General features: G+C 40.8%; 1 protein-coding gene across 1 annotated transcript in view; it reads left to right on the top strand.

Moving 5' to 3' along the window:
- The window catches only part of VWA8 (von Willebrand factor A domain containing 8), a 376,045-nt gene that overhangs the window by 130,728 nt on the left and 226,832 nt on the right, over positions 1-18,485 (top strand). The window contains exon 20 of the mRNA XM_018056795.1: positions 4,109-4,180. Coding sequence (XP_017912284.1) covers positions 4,109-4,180 — 72 coding nt within the window. The remainder of the gene's footprint in view (positions 1-4,108; positions 4,181-18,485) is intronic.

An 18,485-nucleotide genomic window follows, 5' to 3' on the forward strand; every position in this document is an offset into this window, starting at 1 on the left:
CCAAAACATGCTTGTAAGGAAAATATTTTCAAGCATTTGTGCTACCACACTCTGTTCATGTAGCAGAAAGGAATGAATTAAAAAGAATGAGGAAACTTTGTCATAAGTGACAATTTGAAAAACTCCGTGGCAGCAAAGATTGAAAAGATTTCCCAGCGTGTAAGAATGGAGGAAATTCGGTAGCAGGCAGGGCCATTGTGCCCTTGAACACAGTGTCTGTTGCCATGGTGTTTGTGACCCAGACGTGGAGGACTGTGCTGTGAACTTTGTGCAGTGGCCCTGAGGGATTTCTGTAGCCTGTCTCCAAACGTACCCGCTCTTCACAAAGCATTATGAATTAACCATTAATGAAAAATTCTAGCTGCGCCAGTTCTTGGAGCGATGACTTGATCAAATTCAGTTTTGTTGTGTGTGTTACTGTCGTCTTTTCTGCTGCACTTCACCTATGAAGCAGTGTCTTCCTTACCTCTTGAATATTTAGGTGCTTCTATACCATCTTGTTCTGTGCCTGGGGTCTTCTTGCCACTCCGTGTTGTAGCTGATTTTTAAAACACGTTTCCCACACTACTAAGATAAAACCTTGTGTTGTTGTTTTAATTTTGTATCTCTAGCGGATAGCAGAGTGCCTGGCACATAGTGACTATTGAGTGAATATGTGTTGAGTGAATTAATGAAAGAAGGAAAAAGATTTTGAATGTTCTTAATTAGGAGTATATTTTTATTATATCTCTCTCTAAGGAATATTTTACTTGTAGCAGTAAAGAGGAGAAATTGGAGGATCAATTAGTAGCCTCTTAAACCTAATGAGCTTCAGAGCTGAAAAAAAATTTTTTTTAATGTCTGCCTTGTGTCTGTCCTTGTTCTAGGATATTATTGGATTGGCCAAAAAGTTGGTTTAGGTTTTAAACCCAAACTTCAATCCGGTATCAGAACACAGAGATTAAAGTACATACATACACAGTTCCAGGGCTCAAGTTGCCTGAATCTCTCAATGGGGAAAGCAAGCAAGTACACATGGTTACGATGTAATTGAAGTACACATAGGTTACTATGGTAGCATTGATGAGGTGATGGTCCCGGATTGGAATGATCCTAGAAAGTGAGTTCACTGGGTGAAATTGAAAGACTCAGGCAGAGACACTAGCATCTGCAGAGACGTGGCTACATAAGAGTGGAGCTCATTTAGGAAGCTACATCTAATTAATTGTCGTGGCCAGAGGTGAGGTTTAAAATGGAAGAATGACAAGAAATGAGGCTGATGAGTTAAAAGGTCATATTATATGGGCCTTGCTAATGAAGGAACTGGGAAGCTATTCAGAAGAAGTGAGAAAGCTGTTGAAAGCTTTGAGGAGCATTTCTGCTTTTGCTCACTTTGCATTCATCCTGTATTGTTACCTGTGAGTTGGAACAGAGACACAGAGGGACTAGTGAGGAGGCTGTGGCAGTAGTCCAGGTGAGCTTAGGGAGGGTGTGAATGAGGACAGGCAGTGGGGACAGAGTGGAGAGGACACACGGGGGAGCCACACGGGAGGCAGGGAGAGCCGATGGGGCTTTCTGTCGGATGAAAGCCAGAGAGCCTCCCTCACGGAGCACGTGGTCTGCTGGGAAAGTCAACAGAAGAGTGAAGAGGAAATGACTCTCCACTGTGCCCGTGGCTGGAACACACAGTAGGAGAGTGACGGGGGATGCGCTTGAGACTAAATCAAAAAGATAAGGAGTGATCCTTGTCCCGAAGGTATTAGTCATTTAAAGAGTTTTGGGGAAGAGAAAAACTGACATGATTGTGAACCGAAAAATGACTGTCAGTACCGTGGAGCACATATTAACTCAAGGAGACACTGAGTTTGAGATGCCACGTTGGTGGGTAAAAATCTAGGCCAGAGATGAGAAAGGAAAAAAAAAAAAAAGAAACTTGAATGAAAGCTATGGGAATAGGGGGAAAAAAAGAATGGATACAGTAAATTTGAGGTGGCTGGATAGCTTAGATTTAGCTTTTGCTAAGGGCCAACTGAGTTGGGCAGGAAGATGGTGATGATTGGGTCAGGTTGTAGAAAATGATGCCATTAATTGGGATTAGAAATACAGGCTAAAGCCTGAAGCTGTGGAGAAAGGAATGAGCCACATTTGGGTGTATTAAGTTCTAGTAGACTGGGAAACAGCCAAGTATAATTCAACATTTTCTCAGAAATGTGGGGCTGGAGTCAAGAAGAATGGTCTTGCTGTTGGAGATCAGTGTAAAGTTAGTGGCTGAAGCCATGGAATGGATGAGTGGATTCAGGGAGAGTAGGGTCAGCAGTGACTCTTCCAGCACTGAGGTGCACGTTGCCCTCCTTCCCCCTTCAGATGGGTGCCCGCGTACAAGAAGGCTTAACCTGGTCTGCCCCATCCCATGGTTCCCAGGAAAGCAGGTAACAAGGGAGTGAAAGAGAACCGAAAAAGGAAGAAAATCAGTATTTAAGGAATTGCTGCAAAAGGAAGAAGTTACAACCCAAAACACGAAGGAGAGAAACCGTTAGAGAGATAGGAGGGAATCAGGAGAGGAGACTTTGAAGAAATTGTCTGTGGTACCAAGGGGGCCGAGAGGTTAAGAAAAGGACTCCGTAGGCATGACCTTAGCCTTAGCTAACGTTTGTCGACTTGAATAATCTAGTTAGGTGTAATCAGGGCAAAAAGTAGGAAGACATGAGAAAAAGTAAAGATGACAACTGTAGTTTGGATTATTATTCAGCATTCACATTGCTTTTTTACCTGCTATCTAGGTGTTTGTTCCAACTTTTCTGTCTATTTTTCGTGGAGATTAGCCCAGGTATTTCTGGAAGAACTTAATGGAAATCGGCACTGATTGTTCATCTTAGTTAGACAGAAGAGTTCTGCAGACCAAATTATCACTAGAACCCAAATTAGAAGCCAGATGTTGTAAGTCTCCCTTTTAACTTGGGTAACTGTGTACCCTCATTTACTCAAAATAGTCCCTGTTTATACTTGTTGTCTCAGCATAATTATTAATAACATCTCATTTTATTCTAAAAAGTACTCCAGAATGAACAAAATAGCTGACCCTACTTCAAGCCTCATTAAAACTCCAGTTCCATGGTTTATCTGAAAGCATTTTTTAAAATTACCAAGATAAACATTAAGGAAAACTCATCTGTTCTTGAAGGAGGGAGAAAACTTTTTTAGTTTTTCTAGAAACTCTGAAGAAAATATTGTTATTGCTTAACATGAGAAGTAAAAGGAAAATATTCTAGATGTAGGAAAAAAAATCACAAACCAAGTTGAAAAAAAAGACTGGCAAACGAGAACAGTATCTACAGCATGTATAAGATGTAAAAGGTTAAGTTGCCTTTTTCACAAATAGAGAACTTCAATAACTTTAGTACTTTGAGGTCTTTATTTTTTCGATACAGAAAACCAAGAGGAAATAGGGATATGAATCGTTCCAGGCTGTAGTTCTCCCTTTAATCCTGGCTGAGCCTTTTTGACCTACTTATGATTGTCCTATTTTTCAAGATCCAAAAGAGCAATGTAATTTCCTCTGTGACTACAGTGAACAACTTTAATCTTATTATATTGTGTCATGTTTTGAACTTAAAAATATGAAAAAAATTTAAAAATATATAATTTTTTGGAGTATAGTTGCTGACATTTTAATTCTAAACCTACACATATGCATTGAAAGTCATAGTTGAGAAGTCCATGTAAGATTTTCCATGAAATCTCCAGTTGTTTTAGAAAACCTTTGTATATTTACATTAGTAAGTATTAATTTAAATATCACATTAAATTATAAGCCAACTCTCCATAGTACGATAGCTGAAAAATATTTGAGTCCCATTATAAAAACTCTTTGAAATATGTATCAGTCAGTGGTTGAGTCTTGCTAAGGTAGACCATTTCAGGTCTTGAATATGAGTGACCCAGTTGGTTATATGACTTATTTTTGACCACAGCATGCATTTTAATTTTTTAGCATAATCAAATTGAGTATTCTGTATTATAATACATGTTTTTCTTTCCATGAAGATATCTTTATAGCTAATAAGTTAACTTTCTTATTTCACCTTGATTATGCAAAACACAATTAACCTCTAGTCGTTTTTTCCTCTAGCATATGATAGTGATGGAAGATATGCTCAAAGACTTTCTTCTTGGAGAACACCTATTATTGGTTGGAAACCAGGTGAGTTATGGCTGAAACCAGGTACTAATGAATACTAATGAAACCAGGTACTAATAGTAATACGATTTAAAAGCCATATGTTTCTTCTGCTTGATGGAGTAAGTTTTCAAAAATGATTTTTTTTCCTCTAGCTAGATGACTAGTTGAAATTAAACGATAGGATCTTCTACCTTCTAAACTTTAGAATTACCTCAGGGCTTAAATCACTACCTCGCACCCGCCCCAGTCAATCTTCCATCAGTTCCTATCCATTCTGCCTTATAAATATCTATGTTTCTGACACCTGTCACCCAGCCCAGCTCACTGTCACCTATCACTTGGATTACAGAAGTGGTTTCCTAATACACAGTTCTTAGACCCCAGCTTACACCCACTGTGATCTGCTTTCCACTCTGAGCCAGATGGATATTGCGAAACTAAAGTCTGAGTCTTTTTTCGCTCAAGTCGGTTCCCCGTTGCCCTTAGGTGTGTCTTCAGTGTGGCTTCGAGTGTCCTGCAGGAGCGGCCCCTGCCCACCTCCCCAGTCCTGAGGTTTGGCTCCCTCCTTTCTTGCACTTGGTGGTAGCTTGAGCCTCACTGAGGGCTTCCCAGGTGGCTCAGGGCCAAAGAATCCGCCTGCCAGCGCAGGAGGCCCAGGTTCTGTCTCAGGGTCAGGAAGACCCCCTGGAGGAGGAAATGGTAACCCCCTCCAGTATTCTTGCCTGAGAAATCCCATGCACAGAGGAGCCTGGCGGGCCACAGTCCATGGGGTCAGAAAGAGTCGGACACGACTCAACCACTGACCTCAGTGAGCCACTCTGAACTTCCTTCAGTCCTCAGCTCCACTCTGGTCCTTGAAGCATGCTCTTCTCTCTGCCTGGCGCACTCACCATCCCCTTCCCACACCCCTCTTGTCCCCGCTGAGTTAGGCTTCCCCTGCTTCTGCACAGCTTCCTTCCATCTCCCCATCATCGCACTCGTCACGTGCCACTGTGTCCACACGTAGAATGACTGTCCTCCCAGCTTGTCTGCCTGCTCCTCAAGGGCAGGGACCGTGCTGCTCGCTCATCTGGGTCCTTTGTTCCTGGTCTAGTGCTTGCTGCCAAGTAGTAGATGCTGAATACGTGTCTGTGGAGGGATGGATGGCATTTTATTCTAATATCTAGAGGTTTCTGATAATCTTCAGTGGAATTACCAGACTCAGAGTGATCAGCACCTTTGGTTTTTTAAATTAATTTAAAATTAAGGATAACAAGCTTTCAAAAGAAGTTTGGTCTTTCTTTCTGTCTTTTAACTTATAAAAACAATACATATTCTTTATTTAGTGCCTCAAACTTGATTTTTTTAAAAATAAAAATGGGCCAATTGAGCGTTTCTGTTTTTTTAATAAAAATCGGCCAGTTGAGTTCACAGACTTGGCAGTTAGCTGGCTAGAGGTCCAGTCGCAACTCTTTTACAGATGGCTGTGACTTTGGGCACATTGCTAATCTCGCTCAGGCTCAGTTTCCTGATATCTAACCTAGGAATACAAATCATATGCCCTCTGTTGGGCTAACATAAGGACCACATGAGATAATGCATGGAAAGCGTTTCTGACTATGCCTGGCTCGTGGCAGATGCTCAGTTACAATGAAATCTGTGGGTCACTGTGTTTTTAAAAAGGGCTTTCATACTCCATTTCTTTTTTTTTCCTAAGCAAGAATTACACAGTGAGCAATAAAATATTCATAGTCTTCTCTTTCACTAATTATAAAGTCCTACCAACTTTTATTTACTGAAAAATAATTTTATCCTGATGAGTCTATGTACCAGCATGGGAGGATGAGGATCAGTTAATAGTCCGACATTCAGTACTTGATACTGAGGCCCAGGAGGTCCAGTTCTCATCCGGCTCTGAACAATCATGACTCTCCTCTCACTTTGCAAAATGATGACATGACAGCACAGTATACCTCCCAAAAGTTGTTAAACTCTGGTGTACTCAGTGCACTCTTTTCTGATCTTCTGTGGTTATCTGAATTGCCTTAGACACAATCTCCTGGCGTCTCAACAGCTGCAGACCAAGAATACACAGAGCTGGCAGTTGAGGAATGACTTTTTTTTTTGCTAAGGAGCAGGCTTTCAAAAGGAAGGTCCCTAGAGATCAAGCTGTGATGTTCAAGCAGCTTTGATGTATCCCAGCTGATACTGATGTCCCAGGGTTTAGTGGGTAGAATACAATAAGAGTTTCCTGGTAAAGGCAGGGTTTATAATTAAGTTGGATAATAGAGATAGGGTTTCACAAGAGTTGTCTAAGTTGAAAGGTTGAAGTTAGAGCTAACCAGTAACCAGAGAGACAGAGAGAGCATTCTACTCTCTGGGGGACTGAGAAGAGCTATAGGGGGCTTCTCTGGTGGCTCAGATGGTAAAGAACCCACCTGAAATATGAGAGACCTAGGTTCAGTCCCTGGGTTGGGAAGATCCCCTGGAGGAGGGCATGGCAACCCACTCCAGTATTCTTGCCTGGAGAATCCCCATGGACAGAGGAGCCTGGCGGGCTACAGGCCATGGGGTCGCAAAGAGCTGGACACGACTGAGTGACTAAGCACAACACAGCACATATAGGGTGAAGGCAGAGTTGGAGCCAAGGACTGCTGCTTCTTTATAAGCGAAACAGAGACTATGAAAGTACTTTGAAATCACTCTAGAGTGCTATGCGAATGTTGGTGTGAGATCCCGCATGCCGCCTCTAGTCTGTTTCCATGTGTGTGTGAATGTATGCAGTCGTGTCTGACTGTTTGTGACCCCATTGACTGTAGCCTGGCAGGCTCCTCTATCCATGGAATTTTCCAGGCCAGAATACTGGAGTGGGTTGCCATTTCCTACTCTAGGGGATCTTCGCAATCCAGGATCGAACTCACATCTCTTGGATCTCCTGAATTGACAGGCAGATTCTTTACCACTGTGCCACCTATTTCTAGTCCCAAGGAAAAGAATAAGGTGCAAAGGGCTCGGCGTTGGGTGGAGGGAAGAGCAGCTCCCTCTCTACATGTGCACGGGTGAACCCAGGATCCAGTGAGGATGGAGATCCTACCGAGTTTCAGGCTTGCCGCAAGTTGGCAAAGGAACCTCTGGGAAGACCCTGCTGAAAGCCCCTGGAGATGCCAAGCAGGACGCGGGGTATCACAGCAACCTCTCTCAATCAGTGTTGTCGTCAGCAGCTCACAGTGTCTCCCCTTCTTCTTCTGGTTGGGTGTCACCCTCCACTTTGGAGAAAGAGAAATATTGAAAAACAGAGATTGCATTCATTAGAAATTTGCTACACTTAACTGTCCTTTCTCATGTCAGAAGGGTTCTTTATCCTCTCATTATAAACCTCTAAGGTGATCAGTGTCATATAATGACACCAATGTTGCGGGAACTTTGAGTTGGATTTTATAAGTAACTTCTGCTCCCTGTGTCCATGAAACCATCTAGTGAAAGACTAAGCCTCTCAGGCTGTCGTTTGATGTCTTCCATTGTCTAATCTCACTCCACTTGCCGTCTTGTCTCATTTCTCCCCTGAAAATCACATCCTCAGATTTTAACACACTGTTTTCCAAACCCCTTCTTGTTACTTGCTCAGTCATGTCCGACTCTTTGAGACCCCGTGGACTGTAGCCTGTTAGGCTCCTCTGTTCTTGGGATTTTCCAAGCTAGAATACTGAAGTGTTTTGCCATTTCCTACTCCAGGAGATCCCGACCCAGGGATTGAACCCGTGTCTCTTAATCTCCTGCGTTGGCAGATGGATTCTTTACCACTGAGCCACCTGGGAAGCCCAAACACCTTCTTATCAGTGTTATATCTTAGTGTTTGGTCTTCGCCAGCCTGCTCTCTTCTTTCCCCCATCTTTGCCTGCCCACATCCTCCCAGTCTCAGAGGGCAGTGTGGGATCATGGAAAAGCAGGAAGCTGGGGATCCAGAGGTCTGCCTCCCCGTGCAGACTGTCTCTGTATGTACTATTGGGTTCATTGCTCTCTCTCCTTAAAGGGCTTTGTCTTTCTTCGTTTCTTTTTCTTATCTGTAAAATGATAGGACTGAAACGGGTGTTTTCTAAGGTCCCTCTGGCTGTAATATTCTGTAATATACTTCTTTAATAAAGTCTTCCTGAACACTTCAGGCTGAAGGTTTGGGTCCATTCTCTGAATTGTTACAGCAGGCCATTTAGATTTCTTTTGACTTCTGTTGGACTTATGTGTCTGCCTGTCGTCTCTCTCCTGAAAAGCGAGAGCCCCTTGAGAAGAGTCTTAGTGTTTTGTGTGTCCTCCCTGATGTCTTTTGTATAATAGACATTTAACAAATATACTTTAGAGAACTGTGTAGAATACATTTCTGCTGAGTAGGCAAAATGATTTAGAAGTGATTCGAAGTTAAAATTTAGGCTTTCTTGGATTATTTTCAGGAGATTCTAAAATGAACTGACTAAATGTATTTGGTAAACTTGCACCTGTTTGATGAAGGAAATGATGAATAAGACAGAATCTAGGGAGTAAGAGAAAGCACTTAGGAGAGAAAATGCTTTCATGGCCTGTATAGCTGGGTATGATTACACACTGATGGGGTCAGGTCAGAGCTTGGCAGCATTAGCGCTAGGACAGAATAGTGAGGTGCTAATCATTTGATTTTTTTCTAATAACGATTGAACGCTCCGCAGCATTTACTGCTTAACTGAGGCGCAGCTCTGCACACGTACACACTCACCAGGTCAGCAAGGGAAACTGGACTTTCCATGGCAGCTGGCTAAACCCTCAGTGGAACTTTCTGAATATTTCAGTCCACTTCAGTAACTTTCAAACTTGTTTTCAAAAAGTAGCATCTGTGTTAAAATATGGGGAAGATTCTGTGGTTAGACTTTTATCTTTTCCTTTATTGAAGTAGAACTGACAAAAAAATTATAAAGTGTATAGCATGATTTGATATATTGGGTTTGCTTAAAAGTTCGTTTGGGTTTTCCCATAACATCTTTTTTTAAAATTGATTAATTTATTTTAATTGGAGGATAATTACTTTACAGTGTTGTGGTGGGTTTTGCCACACATACATCGACATGAATCAGCCACAGGTGCACATGAGTCCCCCCACCCTGAACCCCCCTCCCACCTTCCTTCCCACCCCATCCCTCTGGGCTATCCCAGAGCATGGGCTTTGAGAGCCCTGCTTCATGCATCGAACTTGCACTGGTCATCTGTTTTACATATGGTAATATACATGTTTCTTACAGATACCTTGTGAAACAATTTCTCCTACTGAGTCATATACATTCATTACATCATGTATCTACCTTTTTATCTATATATTTATTTGATGAGAACATTTAACTTTTACTGTCTTAGTAAGTTTCAATTATACAGCACAATGTTTCCAACTGTAGTTGCCATGTTGCACCATTAGATCCTCAGAATTTACTCATCTTCTATGTGAAGTCTGTACTCTTTTACCAACCTTTCCCTATTTCCTCCACTGCCCAGACCCTGGCAATCACTTTTCTACTCTATTTGAGTGCAACCTTTTGCACCTATGGCCACCTTATCTTTGACAAAGGAGGCAAAAATATGCAATGAAAAAAAGACAATCTCTTTAACAAGTGGTTTTGGGAAAACTGGTCAATCACCTGTAAAAGAATGAAACTAGAACATTCTCTAACACTGTATACAAAAATAAACTCAAAATGGATTAAAGATCTAAACATAAGACCAGAAAGTATAAAACTCTTAGAGGAAAACATAGAACAGTCTCTGACATAAATCACAGCAAGATCCTCTATGATCCACCTCCCAGAGTAGGGGAAATAAAAACAAAAATAAACAAATGGGACTTAATTAAACTTAAAAGCTTTTGCACGACAAAGGAAACTATAAGCAAGGTGAAAAGGCAGCCTTCAGAATGGGAGAAAATAATAGCAAATGAAGCAACTGACAAAGAATTACTCTCAAAAATATACAAGCAGCTGATGCAGCTCAATTCCAGAAAAATAAATGACTCAGTCAAAAAATGGGCCAAAGACCCAAATAGACATTTCTCCAAAGAAGACATGCAGATGGCTAACAAACTCATGAAAAGATCCTCAGCATCTCTCACTACCAGAGAAAGGCAAATCAAAACCACAATGAGGTACCATCTCACGCCAGTCAGAATGGCTGCCATCAGAAAGTTTACAGACAATAAATGCTGGAGAGGGTGTGGAGAAAAGGGGACCCTCTTACACTGTTGGTGGGAATGCAAACTAGTACAGCCACTATGGAGAACAGTGTGGAGATTCCTTAAAAAACTGGAACTAGAATTGCCATACAACCCAGCAATCCCACTGCTGGGCATACACACTGAGGAAACCAGAATTGAAAGAGACACATGTAAGTGTTCATTGTAGCACTGTTTATAATAGCCAGGACATGGAAGCAACCTAGATGTCCATCAGCAGACAAATGGGTAAGAAAGTTGTGGTACATATACACAATGGAATATTAATTACTCAGCTACAAAAAAGAACGCATTTGAGTCAGTTCTAATAAGTTATACAGAGTGAAGTAAGCCAGAAAGAGAAACACCAATACGGTATATTAACACATATATATGGAATTTAGAAAGATGGTAATGACCACTCTATATGCAAGACACCAAAAAACCGCACAGATGTAAAGAACAGACTTTTGGACTTTGTGGGAGAAGGTGAAGGTGGGATGATATGAGAGAATAGCATTGAAACCTGTATCTTATCATATGTAAGATAGACGACCAATGCAAATTTGATACGTGAAGCAGGGCACCCAAAGCGGGTGCTCTGGGACAACCCAGAGGGGTGGGGTGGGGAGGGAGGTAGGAGGGGGGGTTCAGGATGGTGGGACACATGTGCACCCGTGGCTGATTCGTGTCAATGTATGGCACAGACCACAATATTGTAAAGTAGTTAGCCTCCAATTAAAATAAATACAATATTGTAAAGTAGTTAGCCTCCAATTAAAATAAATAAATTTTAATAAAAGGTTGCACATATTAATGATACCATGCAGTGTTTGTCTTTGTCTGTCTTATTTTGCTTAGCATAATGCCAACCAGGTTCATCACTATTAAGACTCTTAATTGCTTCCATTTGGTGTGTATGGGAGAGAAGAAAGCCACCCGTAGTATTTGTTGGCACGTGTAGAGCAGGTACTCCACAGAGGTGCCCTTTCCTAAGAACCAGTGTGGAGTTCTGTCTTCTCTTTCCCTGTGCTTTCTTCAGAGTCCTGATCGTCTGGGGGGTTCTTTGTTCGGGAATGTGTACCTCTGCAGTCGTAGTAACTCAGGTGCTTCATCAGTACCTTTTCAAATGCCCTGCTTTATTTATTAGTGATACTTCTGTACCTTTCTTAATATCTTACGCACCTTCTCACTTGCATCCTTTACCGACCTTGTGAATCAAAACAATGAAAAAAGAAAAAGACAGGCAAGCAGAGCTACAACTGGTAGGTTAAGGGTGGGATGATTTGGGAGAGTGGCATTGAAACATGTATAATATCATGTAAGAAACTAATTGCCAGTCCAGGTTCGATGCAGGATACAGGATGGGAGGGGGGTTCAGGATGGGAACACGTGTACACCCGTGGCAGATTCATGTTGATGTATGGCAAAACCAATACAGTATTGTAAAGTAAAAGAAAAAAAAAAAAAGAATGACTGACACCCAGCTCTCATGGGATGGTGTCAGTGGTGTTTGCACTCAAATGCAAAGTGACAACCATCTGGGAAATGCCTGTTTTAATCACATGATTTAGTTTGAAACTAAGTAAACCATTTTTAGTAGTTGATAAGGCTCCTTTTTTACTCTTTTTCTTTCTGAAACATTACATGCTGTGCTGTGCTTAGTCGCTCAGTCATGTTGGACTCTTTGTGACCCCATGGACTGTAGCCCACAAGGCTCCTCTGTCCATGGAGATTCTCTAAGCAAGAATACTAGAGTGGGTTGCCATGCCCTTCTCCAGAGGATCTTCCCAACCCAAGGATCGAACCCAGGTCTCCGGCATTACAGGCAGATTTCTTACTGTCTGAGCCACCAGGGAAGCCCAAGAATACTGGAGTGGGTAGCCTATCCCTTCTCCAGGAGATTTTCCCAACCCAGGAATCGAACTGGGGTGAAACATTATGTGATGACTACTCAAAAAGCAAAAAACGTTAATTAGAATAGAAGCTTTGGGCATTAAATATTGACAGAGAAGCCAGCAGTGGGTTGATATACAAATACAATAAAATGTAATGAATGCTATTAATACAAGCTGTCTAAACATAGATACAGTCTACCCAGCCTTCTGTTTTGCAAATTAGAAATTGGCTGAAGTTCATGAAAGAAACTTCCGTAGTTGAAGTTGTCAATTTAATGTTGCTTTGAAAGATCGCTGTTACTCGTAGTAACTTTCATTGTGAGGAAATTAAAGGGAATAAATGTTGATTTTGAGGTATCTCAATGTTTATCATTTTTATTAAGCCAAATCCCATCTTCTCTTTCCATGTATTACTACCTTTTCTAAGAATCTATGACATTAGATGAGTTTTTTAACTGTTGGAAAGCTAAAAACAAGTCTGTAAACATCACTTATAGCAACGTAAAGTAGGCCCCATCTTCTTTTGGTGAGATAAAATTGAGCTTCTCTTTTCATCTTTCTGTGTGGGTTTTTTGGAACAATCCGTCAGCTTCCCAGTAAAAGAAGCAGCAGTGCTGCCTGCCAGCCGAAAGGGGTAGGATACGCTGAAGTCACGTGCTTCCTGTCCCTTAGCGTCCAGCCGAAAGGGGTAGGATACGCTGAAGTCACGTGCTTCCTGTCCCTTAGCGTCCAGCCGAAAGGGGTAGGATACGCTGAAGTCACGTGCTTCCTGTCCCTTAGCGTCCAGCCGAAAGGGGTAGGATACGCTGAAGTCACGTGCTTCCTGTCCCTTAGCGTCCAGCGCTGCCTGTTGCAGGCCTTTGTTAGCATGCACTGTATGCATTATTTTCTGCTTGCTGTAATTATACTGCTGCATGCACCTTTCATGCCGTTAGTTTCATGCTGGCTTTTTGAAAAAATCGTAACATGACTTTCTATTTATTTCCGCTTTCCTGACAGTAAAAAAGAGAAATGTCTATTTACTTTCAAGCCAGTGATGCTTTTATCATCACAGCTCTCTTCAGGAATAAGCTTTCTATATAGAAAATAGACTTATGGGCATGGGGAGAGGGGAGGAGAGGGTGGGATGTATGGAGAGAGTAACATGGAAACTTACATCACCATATGTGAAATAGATAGCCAAGGGGAATTTGCTGTATGGCTCAGGAAACTCAAACAGGGGCTCTGTATCAACCTAGAGTGGTGGGATGGGGAAGAAGATGGGAGGGAGGTTCAAAAGGGAGGCGATATATGTACACCTATGGCTGATTCATGTTGAGGTTTGGCAGAAAACAACAACATTCTGTAAAGCAATTATCCTTCAATTAATTAAACAGTGAGGAAAGAAAAGAATATGCTTTCTTCCTCCCCATTTATTACTTTCTTTTGGTTTGTAGAGCTTTATTATATTTGAAATACCAAGTATTCGTGATGAATTTTTTGGGTTATAGATTCAGCTGATAGGTGCATAATTTTTTTGTTGTTGTTTAAAAACTCCTTAAGAATAAACTTCTGGGGACTTCTCTGGCGGTCTAGTGGTTAAGACTGCGCTTCCACTGTAGGGGCCATGGATCGAGCCCTGCTTGGGGAGCTAAGATCCCCGTGCCACATGGCATGGTCAAAATAAATAAATAACCTTCTGTTTCTGAATAAGGACACTTGGATTTTGAGAGGTTGCATTTTATCATATATTTGAAGGAAGAAATAGTTTAGTAATGCAGTGTTTTAAAATGCTTAGGTACCCCCGTTATATAAGAATTATTTTAAAAATATATAGTATTTGTTTTAAGAAGTGGAAGTTTAATCATCTGCATATAGTAATGTTTTCTCATTTGTGATGTTAAACAAATTGCAAAGCAAATCATCAGGATTTAATTTGTATGTAATGAGACACAGTTAATAATTCACAGTTGCATCTAGGTGAATATAGTCCAATAATGTGCTAGATTTGTCAACTTTTTCTTCCCTTTTTTTTCTTCACTTAAAGTGGGCCCTTTGTATGATTTTACCAAATAATAGCACTCTGGTGAAATTTTTATACTTAGGCTCTGCTTGTATTCCAGAGTCTATATTTTTTACCTTTACCAAAATTCGAATCTATTAGATTGTCGTTATCAAACAAAAAGTGAGCTCTGGCTGATTTTCACAGGAGATGCCTTCTCAGTCTCCGACTTTCATGTGCTTCGTGTTTCCAGAGTACTGATTCTGCAGGTACCTTTTACAATTCCAAGGCACTTTCTAACCTATCAACACTGAGATCGATCTTAGCATCTCTTAATCTTATTTTCCTCCTGAAAGCTGAAATGGCTCCTCTTGCCTATCCGATAAAATCTCCTTCAAAGAGAGACGCTCAAAAAAACCTATGACCTGTCTCCAAACCTCTTTTGTAGTTCTAGTTCTTTCCAAGTCAGAGTCTCTTACCCTTCCTGAGTACGCAGTGGGCTTCCCAGGTGGCGCTAGTGGTAAAGAACCCGCCTGCCAGTGCGGGAGACATAAGAGTCGTGGGTGTGGTCGCTCAGTCAGGAAGATCCCCTGGAGGAGGGCATGGCAACCCACTCCAGGACTCTTGCCTGGAGAATCCCATGGACAGAGGAGCTTGGCAGGCTACAGTGCAGAGGGTTTCAGAGCCAGACACGACTGAAGCCACATAGCACGCACGCAGTACACGATGGCTTTCTATCCTCCTAGCCATTTTACATATTGTTTGCTTCATATGAACTTCTACCTCTCATCTTTCCCTGTGAAAATCCTGTACTTTTTAAGAGCTCAGATTTTTTTCCCCTGTGAAGCTTGTCTTAGTCTCCCCCAAATAGAAGTAATCTTGTTTTCCTCGGAACATTTATAGTATTTTATCAGTGTTTAATTCATTCTTCTCTTAAAGTTGTTTTGATTTTTACATTGCATCTATAATTGAATTACAAGTTTCTTAGGAACAAGGATTAAAGATGGTAATAATTCTATGTTTTAACTTTAAAAAATCATTTCATGTATTTCTGTGGAAATCCTTTCAGATAAATATTTTCATTTTCCATACTTGACAAATAGACTGAAACTCAAAAAGTTTCAATATCTGCTCAAGATCACATAGCTAGTTAATGGCTGAGTTAGGACTCACACCTTCCAAGCTCATGCTTTTTTTCCATCATACCATGATTTCCCAGGTGGCCCTCATGATGAAGAATGTACCCACCAATGCAGAAGACATAACCACAATCTGATTATTACACCTAACAAATTAATAATAACCCCTTAATATACACTGGTACCCCGCATTCAGTTTTCCTCAGTTCTCCCCAGTGTCACTCTGCAGTTGGTCTGTTTCCGTCAGCAGGCAAACAAGAGCGAACGCTGCATTCAGGTAATGCACGTCCCGAGTCCCTTTGAAAGTTGAAAGATACGTTCTCCTGTTCTCTTTATCCTGAGAGATATTGACCCACTCTCATGAATATAAACATTTTATCAAAATTATACCAATATTGATGAACTTATAACGAGGAAGTATTTTCTAAAGTAAATTTCATGAACCCAATTTAACTTCTTAATTAATTTACATAATGCAATGAAACCATATTCATTTCTTCCAGATAGAAATTTCTGTCTTAGTTACTTCCCAACAATTAAAAAAATTGTTTTTTTCCCCTGAATTTTCATAGCATTTAATTTTTAAATCTTTTATACACTATGCAAATCAGTAAGCATATATTTAATACTGACTAAGGAGGACTCTATACACATTGTTACTACATAATTCTATATAATCCTTTGTATCTCATACCATCTGTTAATTAAAGGCTTATAGTGAACAGATTTAGTTTTTTTCTGGTATGGGCTTAGTAAATGTTTGTTGAATTATTTAATATTGAGATACTGTGAATATTTTATTGCCAAAATTAAGGAGTGTGTGGATTTTGTTAATTAATCATCTGAACTGTGCAGTGGCAGATTGTTGCTGTGTAACATCAGAAATACACCGTGTTGCTATGCCAGAATAATTGTCTAATGTCTGTAGACGGTCGGAACAGTTTGTCCAGACTTCTCCCCGCCTGTGTCCCCAGCTGGTAGTGGCAGCAGGGAATTTGATAACAAAGTGTGCTGTGCTTCTCATAGCTACAGTGGCTTAGGAGTCCCAAGGCTATACAGTATTTGGTTTCATCAAGCATAATGCTATCTTTATTGGATATCATATTGTTTTGTGTCCCTTCTCAAACCTCTTGCTATGAAGTTGCCTAAAGTACAGTATGGAAATTCTTTGCCGTGCTGCACACTCTCTCTTGTTGTTCAGTCACTGAGACGTGTCCGACTCCTTTATGACACCATGGGCTGTAGCCTGCCAGGCTCCTCTGCCCATGGGATTTCCCAGGCAAGAATACTGGAGTGGCTTGCCATGTCCTCCTGCAGGGGATCTTCCCAACCGAGGGATTGAACCAGTGTCTCCTGCATTGGCAGGCAGGTTCTTTACCACTGAGCCACCGGGGAAGCCTGCGTGTTCGCTTTGATCTTCAGTTTCTCTCTCCAGTGTTTCTTAGGAGTGTTTTTCTTGCCTTTGTTCTGAATCTGTATATTGCTCTTGTAAGCACGTTGATTTTTTCCCCCCACGGTATTTATTTTGGCTGCTTTGGTTATACTAAGTGACCAAACTACCAAAGAGCTAACTTTGCCATTTACAGCAGCACATTATTTCAAAGGGAAATTTCAGGGATGTGGATTTTATTATTCCTGTTTGAAAAGGAGCTTTGGACTTTGCTAGGAAGCTTTATCAGTGTGTTTTAAGCCATGCAAACTAGTAGTGCAATTGAAAGGTGTGTTGTTTTGCCTGACTTTCGAGTACTGTTTCTGGATCTGTTACATGGAACCTGTGTATGCAAATGTTTGGAACTGTTTACTATGCAGTTTAATTCTTTTTTCTGGATACATAAATAATGTATGTTCATTGAGAGAATTTGGAAAATAAGAAATTTCCAGTGATTACTGAAGCAGGGACCTCTCACTGTGTTATTGGTTTAAAAACTGTTAGAATAAGATTATGTTTGGAGATCAGCTTGTCTAGGCCCTCTTTATTCAAATGAATGAAGATGGTGGTAGAAACCTCTACCTGAGACAGATTAAGGAGGATTGATTGTCAGAGTCTCCCAGTTGCTTGTATAGTAAGTACATTTTCAGGCATTTTAGACAAAGAATTAAAAGTTTCAACATCTGATGAAAACTTCATGTTTGTTTTAAAAAAGCAATTTATTTCTCCTGATGTACTGTAATACTAGCTTTTTAGTTGTTATGTTTGACTGCAGTTGGTATTTGTTGATGACATTCATACAGTTAGTGTTTTTAAGGAAAATAGGGACCCGATGAAAAAAAATCTTTAAATTTTATACAAATGGAGCCCACTCTATGAAAGTTATTGAAGAATTAGGAGGAACTGGAGGGAAGGCCAAAAGTTAAGATGCTTCGGAGAGCACGTGGCAAGCTGAACACTAGCCACGGCAAACACTCACTTGGAGACGATTTTAAAAATTACTGCAGAAGAAAGAAAAATGGACTTCCTCACCTTCTCCCTTCTGAACCTTGCACACAGGGAGTTCCTGGATACATGTTTTAGGCTGTTTTATAATCTTTGAGTAACTGATTTATGACTCCACAACATTAGAATAATAAACTTTCATGTAAAGCAATTCAGGGAGACTACCTCCTGACATTCTGTTTTGCAATAGAGTGAAGCAGAGAACAGCCCCCTCTTTTAAGTCAGAGTGAATTTGCCTTTAAAATCCCATTGTTTGCAGGATCCTAACTGCTTAGAACTTAAGCTTGTGTGCTTGCATGCTCAGATCTGATAGACAAGAGTGCCTGACGAACTATGGTTGCAGGTTCGTGGCATTGTACAGGAGGCAGTGATCAAGACCATCCCCAAGAAAAAGAAATGCAAAATGGCAAAATGGTTGTCTGTCTTACAAATAGCTAAGAAAAGAAGAGAAGAGAAGCAAAAGGCAAAGGAGAAAAGGAAGGACATACCCATCTGAATGCAGAGTTCCAAAGAATAACAAGGAGAGATAAGAAAGCCTTCCTCAGTGATCAGTGAAAGAAATAGAGGGAAAAAATAGAACGGGAAAGACTAGAGAGCTCTTCAAAAAAAATTGGAAATAACCAAGGAAACATTTCATGCAAAGTTGGGCTCAATAAAGGACAGAAACGGTATGGACCT

Source organism: Capra hircus, chromosome 12 (assembly GCF_001704415.2).
Source record: "Capra hircus breed San Clemente chromosome 12, ASM170441v1, whole genome shotgun sequence".
NCBI classification, from domain to species: domain Eukaryota; kingdom Metazoa; phylum Chordata; class Mammalia; order Artiodactyla; family Bovidae; genus Capra; species Capra hircus.